Source organism: Dromaius novaehollandiae, chromosome W (assembly GCF_036370855.1).
Source record: "Dromaius novaehollandiae isolate bDroNov1 chromosome W, bDroNov1.hap1, whole genome shotgun sequence".
Taxonomy (NCBI): domain Eukaryota; kingdom Metazoa; phylum Chordata; class Aves; order Casuariiformes; family Dromaiidae; genus Dromaius; species Dromaius novaehollandiae.
Window position 1 is genome coordinate 61,137,425 of NC_088130.1, and position 12,491 is coordinate 61,149,915.

The 12,491-nt window shown below is 48.5% G+C and overlaps 1 protein-coding gene across 3 annotated transcripts in view; it reads left to right on the forward strand.

Moving 5' to 3' along the window:
- LOC135324300 (protein FAM219A) overlaps positions 1 to 10,064 on the forward strand; it is a 102,414-nt gene extending 92,350 nt beyond the window's left edge. For 2 of the 3 annotated variants that reach the window (XM_064500265.1, XM_064500263.1), the window contains exon 6: positions 640 to 10,064. In XM_064500265.1, coding sequence (XP_064356335.1) covers positions 640 to 798 — 159 coding nt within the window. In that variant the 3' untranslated portion in view covers positions 799 to 10,064. The remainder of the gene's footprint in view (positions 1 to 639) is intronic. The other variant, XM_064500264.1, reaches the window with a different exon arrangement.
- The last annotated feature ends 2,427 nt before the right edge of the window (positions 10,065 to 12,491 follow it).

Consider the following 12,491-nt stretch of genomic DNA (forward strand, 5'->3'; position numbering starts at 1 on the left):
TACTGTTTCTACAGGATCTGATTTTACATCCAGGGTGCTGAGCAGCCATTCTGCACACAAGCCACTGGGAGCTCTTCCCCCTTGCATATCTTCTTTGGGCAAAATACCTTTGAAACTTCAAGAAACGGCCAAGAGCAGGGACCAGATCAAATGATCTGTCCATCTCTGGGCCCTCACATAGAGAGTTGTTCACTCAGGTCTAGCTAAACAGCACTCGAATCTGAATCTACAAAGAACCAAGTACTACCAGCAGTGACTTCACCCCCTTTCAACTACTGCAGTGACCTAGACTGGCGGGAGGGACTGTCCTGCTGCAAGTCTGTCTATTATCATTACTATTGCATTACTTTAAATGAGGACTCGTCTTCATGGAAACAATATTCCAGAATAAAATAGCATATTAACTTCAAGAACTGCAGCTGCTCTGGAATGTCTCACTCTGTAGGTATTCCTATTCTGGAAGAAGTGAGAACAGCAGAAGGCAGTCCTCCTCTGTGTTCATAACCTGGGACTCTCTTGTTGGTGAGACAGTTGCCAGTGACAGGGAAAAGTATTCCGGAATAAGTGACCTCCCTGCACTTCTGACCTGTCAGAAGGAAGAAGTCTCAAGTATTTGACTGTTTGTCTCTTTGTCTGTAGCAGATCAACCAAGACTTGAACATCCAGCTGCTAAAGGATGGGTACCGGTTAGATGAGATCCCAGACGACGAGGACCTCGACCTAATCCCCCCTAAATCGGTCAACCCTACCTGCATGTGTTGCCAAGCCACCTCCTCCACCGCCTGTCACATCCAGTAGTGAGGCCGGCAGGCTGTGATCAGTGCTTTCCACTATAACTGTAAAACTTAACAGCCATTGCTTCCTCCTATGGTAGGACGTGCACCTCTTTGTGTTCATGGAGCCAGGAGAAACCAAAAAATCCATTTTATGATTGGTTGATAAGTTATTTTAAGCTATGGTTAAACAAAGCAGAAGTTGCTCGAAGTGCCAGGCAGTGCCTAGCAGAACTGACTGGTCTGGAGGATGAATGCAGAAGGGCCCAAAGATACCTCCTTGGTAGGCACTGGAGATGGTTTGTAAGGTGTCTGTTTCAGAATGTGAAGGATCAGATGGGGCTCCAGTTAATCCTACCCAACAAAACCAATCCATCTGCAAGATCAGGGTTGAGTCTGAGATGCCAGGGATTTTTAACCATGGAGGAGGTCAGTTCTTAATTCATTCACTAAACCTGATCAGTTTGTGTCAACCAAAATTATTCCATAATCAGGGCACAGGAATGGGAGCAGAGTAGGGCATCCAATATTATGGCAGGTCTAGCCAGGACTAACATAACACAATTCTTTCACTTGCAAAGAGAACAAGTAGGTGGCGTTTCACTCTGAGTCAGTACTAGCTAGAGCTGTTATGTCATATACCAATGCAATCTACCCTTAGTCCACATTAAATTATCATCAATCAGATCAGATTCAATCTGCAGTCCATCCATGCTTTTCTGGGATTCAGTCCTTGCCTGAGAATACCATACTCATGAGTTCAGTCCAGTCACATTTACTGACTTCAGCCTATACTTAATTCCTGTGAAACCCATATGCTTCCAAAAATGTTAAATTTTGTTCAAATAAGAAAAAATGAACCCTGCAGCAAAACAGGACTAGAGCTGTACAGTCTGAAGGTCAGTACAGAAAAAGCTAGTTGAAGAAAGAACATTTCTGTGGGACTCAGCCATTGGTATTCTCTTGACACTGAGTCTTTTCGTGCTTACAGAAAAGATTTGTTAACACTGAAGGCATCTGTGTGGTGGTGTCAGACATTAGCAGAGTTTTCATCAACAAAGGGATTATGAACAGATTCAGCTCAAAAAAAACCATGAGAGGAAACTGCTGTTTATCCCATCTCTGCCTTCTTCTGAACCAAGTTTTGTTTGTGTTAGAACTGTCCTATGTAGGGAACGACTGTGCTTGTTTGGTGCTGGAATAATCAGGAAACCTGGTGGTAAATTAGGTTGCTGGACTGAATTGCCGGTTCACCAACCATTTGCTTTTAATGCAAATTCACTTCTGGAATTAGGACATGTGTTCTCTCTCTGGTCAGTCTTTAACTGTTGGCTTCAGAATACCTAGGACTCAGGTTATGGTTAGGCTGGCATTTTTCCCTGAGATGAAATCCTTTGACACAGACACAACTGTGTGTTTTCCTGCTCTTTCAGGAAGAAGGACTGCCCGCCTTGCTTCTGTGCTTGCTTTAGATCCTGGTGAAGGCAAGAAGTGAGGGCAATTCTAAGTTTCCCATGCAAATTTCCTCTCAAAATTCTTCTGCATCACAGGAAAGAGCCTGAATTCCACCCTTGAAGTGCAGATCCTCTATTTGAAATTTGCACATAGTGAGTTGAGTCTTTAAAAAGTCCTCTTAGCGATTAGGAGAACACTTATTTTTAAACATCATGGGTTTTTAACTCTGTGCAGTGCAAGGCATGGTATTGTCCATGGCACGATTAAAAGATCAGGCATTCAGGAACCCGTGGGCTCTATTATTCACTAGCTGGCTGTGGCCAGCCACTAAAGCTGTTTGCCCCCCTCCATAAAACAGGGGCCTTGCCGTCTCCCAGGGAACAGAGAGGAAACAGTGTTGTTTACTAAGCATATTTGTCTCCCCATGCAAAAGTGCTAGTTAACTTGCCAACTCCTCTAGGAAGAGAATGCTACTTAGCTGTATTTCTCCCCCTTTGTAATCACATGGTAAGGCTGAGAGGGAATATTTCCAAAATGTCTCTTAAGAAGCACAAACCATCAGGTCCCCAATTCTTCGCTTCTTCCTTTGTGTGCCTGCTTTTCTCTCCAGTGCTGGCTCAGGTGTGAGATTAGCAAGTTGACTGGAGAGGGTAGAAGAGCTCTCACAACACAGGCTAGGGAGAAAAGATAAAGGGGGAAAAAACCTTCCTTAAGGATTCTTTTTCTTAATATGAAATCTGGTCAAAGCTTAACAGAAATCCCATGGTCAGATCAAATCCTACAGGGCATGGCCAAGCCTCTTTAAACATTCATTGTCCTAAAGCAGGATTGTGCAATTCAGCATTGGTACTACGCAACTTCCTTGTCGTATTCGTGCCCCTGGGTCAGTGTTTGTCCCTTCCAGCCAGGCTGCAGAAGCTCGACCTTCCCCAGAGCCTTTGCCCCAGAGCTAAGAGCATTTGGGCGTTCCTGCTAGAGCAATGAGGCGTCTTGCTTGCAAGGGTGAACCTTGGCAGATTGCGGGTCCCACAGGTCTCTGTCACGCTATCTCCGTGTTCAGGCAAAGATGGAGCGAGACATGCTGAGACTGAGTTTTCCAAGGCTACACCTCCCCTCTGAAGGACAGACCTCCCCTAATAACCTTTGCCCAGTGCAGCAATGTGAAGTCCTTTTATTGCCCCTATTGCTGGTTCTGGTTTTTGCCTGCCACGTGCCCTGAAGCAACCCTACAGCCCTGCAGTTGCCCCCAACCCTTTGCACTGTGTGATATGCACCTGCTTTCAGCATAACCCTTTAGGGTCCCTGGGAGGAAACTACGCTTTTGCGTACAGGACTGAAAGAGATGAGTTTAAATATTAGCTACACCCAGTGCTTCCCTCAAATACAGACAGAAGCACAAGCCAAGTGTTTTTTCCTGCTCACAGAAAGAGTTGGTTGCACAAATAGCTGGTTTGGCACGATAGTACAGGACCATAAAATGGCAATTTTTTGGCTTCTCCTCTCTATGCTTTGTGTTCATATATTTTACTAGGGGAATAAAGTAGAAAGGGTGGGGAAAAGTAGTTACCTGTGTAGGGTTGTTATCATGAAGGCTGAATGAATTAAGGCAATGCACATGTGGCTATCACAGAAAATTGACCACTAGCCCTTCTGAACTGCAGCCCCTTAAGCAGGTTATGACCGTGGGGTATGTTTGTTGGCTCGCTGTGGAATACGATGGACAACCCAGCAGGACATATTAACTGCAGATTGGGTTGGCTCTCCCTGTCTGGTCTTGTGTCCAGACCTTTGCTCCAGCCAGAAAGTTTTCCTTGTGCCCTCAGTGGAGGTTAAGCTGTGGTGACTCTCCCTGGGAAGGTGTCTAGATATGTCGCTGTTCTGTCACTGCTCTCCTTAGACCAGTCTGTGCTGCCACGGCTCAGAGAAGGCAAGAGTGAAGAGCGCAGCCCCGGCTATCTGTCATAGCATTATAAAGCCCTGAAGTCTGCAGAGTTTCTGGGCACTCTTCTGGCTGCAGATTGCTTGCAAGAAAGCAAATCATGCCTTGTTCCAGTCTTTGCACTAAACCGGATGATCTTCTCAGGCCCCATTTTCAGTTCAAAGCCCTGCAGAATACCAAGGGGAGGAGCACAACAGAGCATGAAAGGCTGCATCACCGTCAGTCTAAATTACCATGCAAATAGGATAACTTCTTATATTGACACTGGCACCTCCACAGAAGAATTTGTATTTGATGCCCCCTAAAGCCAGGCTGGGTTTTTGTTAGGACCTGTATAATTTTAGTCACCAGATTACCTGAGTGTAAGCAAATCCTTTCCTTTTATCAGACGTTAATCTTGCCCCTGAACATGAGCTGGCTTTGGACTGCAAGGTCTCAGCACTCAACTCTTGTCTCCCCTGTCAGTCTGTAAACTCCCCATTTCCAGATACCTGTGTTCAAGGAAGGCTGAGGGTGAATATCTTGATGTTGAGAGGTCTCTAGGTAGTATGGTGTAGCCTGCTTTTCTGATGGTTCTATTATAGGATTTGTCTGGAAGAAGGCTGATATCCAGACAACTATCCTAAAGGTTCATCTGATCAGACATATCTTGATGCCAGCCTTTGGAAGAGCACTGGATCATTTCTGACATTTCTGCATGCCTGCATCCAACGTGTATGTTCGGCCATTGGGTCAGCCATGCTTGTTTGGTTGTCTTGCCTGCAGATGCTTTGCAACTGCAAAAGCAGGTGGCCAAGCCTGCTGCTGGACTTCAGAAGGGACTTCAGGAAGCTGTGCTTACCCACGAACAGGATGGACTGGGCTGCTTCTGGTTTGGCTCTCCAGCTCCTTTCCCAGGAAGAGGCACCTGCTCTGCTCAGTTGTGTGTTGGCTGACAGATTTGTGTGAAATCCTGAGCAGAATCCTTTCCTCTCCATGCAACTGTCCTTAGATTGGCCTGCAAGCTGTACAGAGGAGTGCAGGAGGCTTGGAAAGTACAGCACCCTGTATGTGACTGAACAAAAACAAGAAGATGCTTTTGAAGAAAGGAAGGACCCAGCTGGGTAACAGATGGGATGGCAGAAAGAGGAAAACAAGCAGTAACTGGAAAGGTTGCCAAGTGCTGCCTTGGCCTAGGGCAGATCACAGTTATCCAAGTTAATCTATCTCAGTACATTGCTGATACCAGCAGAAAGCAAAGCTCACTTTCAGATGCACACACCAGAAACAGTGTTCCTGAGCTGGCACCACAGCCAGAATACTGCTGCAAAGTCTGCTGGACTGTCAGAGCACAGAAGTGTGATCTGGTACATGGTACATTTCCTGTAACCTCAGGCAAGTCACATCCCTGCTCCATGTCCATTCCCTTCTGCAGCATGAGGGAGAAACCTGCCTTCCCAGGATGCTAACACCACCCTGCATGGATGTTGCCAAGTGTGTTTCAGGCATCATTGGCAAGGTAACTCTGCAAGCAAGATGCAAAAAGGATCCTGTAAAAGTGTTACAGATATTTTCAAAGTACTACAAAGAACAGCAACAAAGCTCTTTCTCCCTCTCTTTACTCACTTCTGATGTTTCTTGCATGTGCCAGAAGGCTGCAGGGTGGATGTTAATAGAGAGATTGAACAGCTTTGGGGGCAGATGTTTGGCAAGGATTCGTTTCCAGTTATTTGGCAGCTGGCTTTTACACAGCTGGCTTCCCGATCTGCATGCTGCCAGAAGGAATGTGTAAAGAAGATTTGATGGCCCAATAGCACCATCCCCTGCTAGCAGAGTTAAGGAATTTAAGAGTGCAAGTGGATTTACAACTGGGATAGTCAGTATTAATGGGAAGGAAGGGAGCATTAAAGGACTCATTTGTGATATTTCCAGGGCAGTTTCATGCTCTTATTTTTTAACATCCGCATAATGATTTGGTAGTGTAAACAAGCAGTTTTTCCTAGGCTCTTCTTTTACTTTCTGTTCTTCCTTCAAGTGCACCCGGGATATGGCCACTCTTACCTAGAATGAGATAGGCTTGGTATCTGAACGCTGCTTGGCTCAGCAAGCACGAGCCATCATGAATTTACTCTGGCTTTGACCTTGATCGCCCTTTAGAGCTGACTGTTCACAGCACCCTTCCTTTCGACTTCTCGTGTCTCAGAAGAAACATCTGCATAGATGGGAAAGCACACAGCAGAAGCGCAGCTGGATTACAGTACTGAAGCTACTGGGAAGGCATGGGAAGATGTTCATTTTAAGGTGCTTTTCAGCTTCTAGGAGACTGTGACATCCTTGTCACTTCCTTTCAAGGCTTTCCTGTGCGAGGGATTGCTCCACACTTTGAAACGTATCTGATCAGACAAACCTGCCTGTGTTACGGAGCCACACACACCCTGAAGCAGAAGGCCCAGCAACTTAGCATAATGGAAGAGTTGTGACCTGGGATCAGCTACAAGAGATTAATGCCAGACTGATAGGGTGCAGGATTCTCACAGGAGCTGGCCCCCACATTTTAACTACTTGTCTTGTACAGCTGAGCTGCTGCATTGAGGGAAGCCTCCAAAAAATTACAGCCACATCCACTGCTTTGGCCCCCTTGATGCTGGTGGCCGTGCTGAGATCACAGCAGCTAAATGCAGTCTGGCTGAGTGCTCCTCTGACAGTTTTCTAGGAAGGCAAAGGCCAGGGGCTAATTGAGGTTACCCAGAGCAGAGCACAGCGGCCCACGCAAGCGGTGAGCCCAGGAGTCGTGTGGGAAACCACATCGCGGAGCTGCACTGACACTGGCAGCACCGCTTGCAGCTTTCCCCTGCAGCCACAGAGAGCAGCTCTTCCCACTGCTTCCCAGACCCAGCTACCAGCAAAAACTGGTGATGGGTCTGAGCCCTTCTTTTCCTCGAAAAGGCTGCTTCAGCAAAAAATGTCTTTGCCACTGGTAGGAGCGTGTCTTGCTGATTGTGCCTGGTCCATGAAGCAGCCATTTCCATAGTAACAAGTTGTGATATAGGCAGTGGGATTACATCAGGAAGGGGAAGGTACAAAGAAGGCCTCATTACAATGTGGCTGCCTCAAACGCATAACTGGATGCCAGCACAGTAGGTACCGGGAAAAGAAAAGGCCACAAAAAAGCCATGCTGAGATAAGTCCCAATACCCGCAGAGATGTTTGCCCCCTGGAGCAGCATTTCTCCCCTAGTTGCCCATTCAGCTGCCCTGAGTGAGTTCACGTGGAAACACAGCTCTCCACCCTGACTACCCTCTCATGTCTGGGTTGGGTGGCTTCCAAAAAAGCTGGGACTCCATTTGTTACCCATCCTCCTCAAAACCACATGATTTGGGAGACACAAAGTTTGTTGAGAGATATAATACAGATCCACAGAGAGAGCTGGAAAAATTGGGTAAGCTGTCTTCATAACAGCCCTTCTGGTTTCTATCACCTTGCTCTCCTTCCCCAGCTCATAGATTTCTCTGCTCAGTTTCCTGCATGGAAAAGCTGCCAGGGATAGCGGATATGTCCGACTTGTAGCCACCTCTGTCCAGAGACAAATCAAAGGCAAACATCAGACCAGCAGGAGATCCAACAAACATGACGGTGGGTTAGCTACAGAGCAGACCTGGATTTCTCTTCAAACACCCCAGTGGCCCGAGGGTGCTGGGGAAGGCTGTGTGGTTGGAGGTTAGCCAGACTAGTATAAAACTTCTGTCTCTGATCCAGCAAGCCGAGCTGGTCAGCTTCCCCTTTCCAGGGTCAACATTGCAGGAGGTCTGGATCCAGCTCCAAGCTTGGGGATCCAAGGCCTGCCTCTCAGTAGTTGGGTGCTACCTTCATGGGTCCAAGACCCGTGGCAGAGGTGGGGTGGAAGATCTGTCAGCCATCCCTTTGCTGCACATGGCAGCACACTCTAAGGCAAGCAGAAGCATTGGTAGGGCCATAGTTCTGCAGAAAGGCTTTTGCCGAGGATGAAGTCTTTGCAGGGGAGAAAATTCAGAAAGATTTTTTTCCCCTTTTTGCACATTTTTAACCATTTTTACTCCTTCCACTGGGGTTACTGAACCCTCAGTTTAATAAAGAAGGAAATGAATCACCATTAAATGGCTTTCTAAAGGGTTCTGAAAGCAGGCGCCACTTGCATGCAGAGACGGTCTGTGTCTAACACGCTACTTCCAGACCTCATTTTGCATCCCACAGATGAGTCACCTTGTGTGCTGTGCGGGGACTGGGGTGGGAGAATCAACGCTGACCATCACGTCAAACAGCTACAGCTTTCCAAGCAAAACCAAAAGAAGAATCAGACAAAGAAGGGGGGAAAGCAGCAGCAGCAGCAACAGTAAAAGTATAACTAGTTGTCACAGGTAAACTTCGGTATCCGTGTCCAGTGGTTAGTTCTAGAATCGCAAGCCTTGTTATATTGCACACGTCCTCCTTTCACTCCTCTTTTCTCAAAGCAGCCATTGTCTTTTTTTCCCCATGAACTAATGATGAGCAGCAGAGGCAGTTGTACCAAAATGGCTCTCAGCCCAGTTCTGCGTCCCCCTCTCCCACCCAAACCCAAGCCAGTCTGGACAATTCTTGGCCATCACAAGTCGTAATTTTTAGTAACTCCACTTGAATTTCTTTCCTTGTGTACCATAGCTTCCTCCACGAGTACTCTAGCAGGGCAGTATGGGAGGCTCTTGTCGTGTCCCAAGAAGCTTCTTTGCCCCCTGGCAGCACCTTGCAGACATGCACCTTACTGGGAATGTGCTGGGTCAATGTTGGTGAGATCTGGCACTGCCCGTCTTGCGTATGTGGCAGCTGATGGGAATCCACCAGGGGAAACTGGCAGGAAGTGGCTACTATCCTTTTTCTTTTCTTTTTGGAGGGAGAGGAGGATTTTTTTTAGCATTACGATTTATTGTCCATCTCCCAGTGGCCAAGTTATGGGCTGCATTAATATTTGGGGTTGACTGGCTGTGCAGGCAGGCGTGGAGCTTCACACTGATTTTCATAGCTAATGCCAGAGCCTGGATACAGATTGGTTTCTCCCTTACTGCAGAGAGCTGGCTGTGCTTTCAGCAGTGTCACTGGCACCAGTTCACAATTACTGGCAGACAGGTCCGAATCAAATTTGAACTTCCATTTTGTGTCCTCAGCTTGAAGAAAACAAAACCCAAGTAAATGTTTCCAAGGTCTCCTTTCACCATGCGGTATGTGGTGCCCCAGTGGAGGGGATGGCAGGAAGCATTTGTGGGTCACTGGAAGCAAGATCCTTTTTGGATATATTTAATGAAAATGTCTTTCAGGCAGAGAGACCTCCCGACCTTTGCGTAAATCTCAGAGCAGGAGATGTATTTTTGGCTGTCCTTGCATATAGTGAAACATAGCTGAAACAGCCAAATGCAAAGTAGAGTTAAACATAGGATTTGACCTGAATAACCTTTTAATTAGGAAGATAAATTTGTTGTAGCTTGACCTTAGTCCATGTTAGAAACCTGCTAATCATTTGACATGCAGAGTGTATTAATGCCGCACTTAACTTGGCCATTGGTTTTATTATCTGGTTTGGGGGTGTTTTTTCACTCCTGAAGCATCAATTTGCATCTGGTAAAGGTTTTAATTTTTCTTTTCCATTCAGAACATGTAGCACACTGTTGTACTTCTGTTCCCGTCCGCGTAGAGTATTGCCTTAAACAGATCAGTTGTGTTGTGGTTTGTTTTGGGTTTTTCTTTTTTCTACCATCAGTTTTATGCATTAATTTATTTAAAAATGTGTTTTTTTGAAAAACATGAAACATGTATAATATTTTTTTTAACATTTCCATTGCAGTATTTATCATTGTTACTGGTTGTGTGTAGTGTAACAGAACTAATGATATTAAAAAGCATACATATGAAAACTGGCCTGCCAGCCTTTGTCATTGGAGCGCACTGAAAGGAGGGACGAGAGGGTACAAAGTGCAGCTTTTCATCTAAGGCCCCAGCAGTCGCTGATACTGAAATCGGGGGATGGAAGAAGGGACGGGGAGGGCTGCCGATCCCCATCCCGGGAGGCCCTGGCAGAGCAAACAGCAAGAGCAGAATCCAAGGAGATGCTTAAGCACAAGGTTTTGCCCTGATGTCCTTCACTTGACCCCCAACTCCAACTCGAGGAAGACAAGACCTCTCCTGGAGGAGGTCCTGGGGCTGATGGGGAGCAGAGAGATGATCTGTCAGCGGGGGGATCCCTGGAGCCCTCTTGGAGGAAGAGGGGACTTAGAGACCCAGCCCTGCCCTCACGCGGGCAGTCCCTCTCTGCATGCGGATATACCACAGAAGAAAAGTCCTTCCCCAGCGACACTCTTGGTTGATGTGTTGTGTTTGCAGGGGCAGTCGCAGTCAGCTGCCTGCACTTAAGCAATGACATGGCAGGTCACACATGCTAAAGCTGGGAGGGGGATCTCTTGCTATATGGGGAAGAAATGGGGCTCAGCTTGGCCAATCTTCACGCCATGGTCAAAACCAGCCTATCTGGGCCCAGTAAAAGCAACTGGTGTGAACCTGATCCACGTGGCACAGTTCAAGCTGCCACGGCTACCCCTGGCATTTGGGAACAAATCCTCCCCAAGGCAGTGGGAATGCACGTGATGTTGGACTCAGTCCTTGCAACTGGCCTGCATTTTTCCTCCAAAGAGTAACAGAGGCAGCAAGAAGCGATGGATCTATACGATGCCAACACGTAAAATAACCCGCTCTGCTTTGCAGCCATTTCTCACCCTCAAGGCCTCAGAGCCATTGGTGCAAGAACTGAGCGCTGATTCTGCAGTCCAACACCTTACTGCTTAACTAAATCAAGACTGCACTGTGTTAAGCCCTGTGTCTGAAGCAGAGGATGAGTTTTAGCAAGGGAACACAGCCAGAAAGCCCTGGTTTGGGGCTGCTGCTAGCCCTGGCTGGTTTGGGAGCCTTCTGTGGAAACAAACCAGGAGATGTCAGGCCCTTTTGGAGGCCAGCGGCAGCCCCCCTTGAGCGGCTTCAGTTGAGGCTCAGGACTGCCGGCACCCCCAGCGCAGGCGACCAGCTCTCCCTGCAGTGAAACAGCCTGGAGGGAGAGGCCAGGCTGTGTCTCGGCTGGGCAAGATCAGCTGGGTGCTTTCCTTAAGCAATAGCGTTTTTAGGATAAAACTCAGCCCAAGCCTGTGTTAAAAATGTCATCAATCTGCATTAGTGAGCTTGAGCCACCTTTGCGTGGATTTGCCTGAGAGCTGGGGGAAGCACACGGAAATGGGTCAATACTGCTGCATTTCCCCTCGGCTCCTCTCCCATGCTGTTGCTTTGCTGCATTTTCCTTCAGCTCATCCACGGATGACTTGGGGCCACCAGTGGCAAATGGAGGAGCTGGGCAGTGGTCCCAGGACCCCAGAGGGAGCTGCAGCAGTGCCATGAATGTCTCAGCACCCTCAACTCCTCCTTGCTTTCTAGTTAACTAAAGCAAACTCCTGCCTAAGAGCAAATCACCGGGTCTCTGCCGCTCTCGCACCACCCGAAGGGGAAGGTGGCAGTGGGGACCGCTGGTGCCGGAGACATCCCCATGGGGCCATGCGACGCAGAGGTGCTGCTGCAGCTGGTGGGGGGTGAAGGAGGGAGAGAGGGCCAGTACCTGCTCAGCCCCCCCTTTTGCTGCGCCCTGAGGTGCTGTCCTTGCACGGCCAAGGACCTGGGGGTGCAGGCAGTAGGAATCGCTGCTGCACCCACAGGCTGGGAAAGGCTCCCGAGAGGGGACTGGGCTGACAGAGTCAAGCCTGGGCCACCAGAGGCCAGCAGGGTGTGAAAATCGATAGCAGTTTGTCTTCATTTCTTCTCTAACGGTGCATTAGACACGTTTGGCTGGAGGCGTCTGGGTGTCCCGGGCTGGCTGTCACCCTGAGGGAGCCCAGTGCTGGCGGCAGCCTGGTGTCCCTAGCAAACAGGCAGGGCTCAGCAGCCTCTTGGGGGGCAGTTTAGCGTCCACTCCCCGGAGACGGACATGGGGCCACCTCAGCCATCCCAAAACACATGGCAACAGCCGGGTTGAGCTGCTCATGGGGCCAGAGTCTGGGAGCAGAACGAGGCTCCAAGATAGCGCAGCGTAACGATGGCCCCACAAATCCCAACCTCAGGAATCACAAAGCATCAGAAAAGAAGCCCTTGGGGCCGGCTGGGCCCTGCCCTCCCTCAGCGAGCATCCTCATCGTCCAGGCACAGGGTTTCTGCTCGGCTCCCCAGCTCGGGCAAGCTGATGCTCCCCGGCCTACCGCAGCTCCCGTGACCCCTGGGGCAGCAGCCTCGTGCGAGCCAGCGCATGCAGC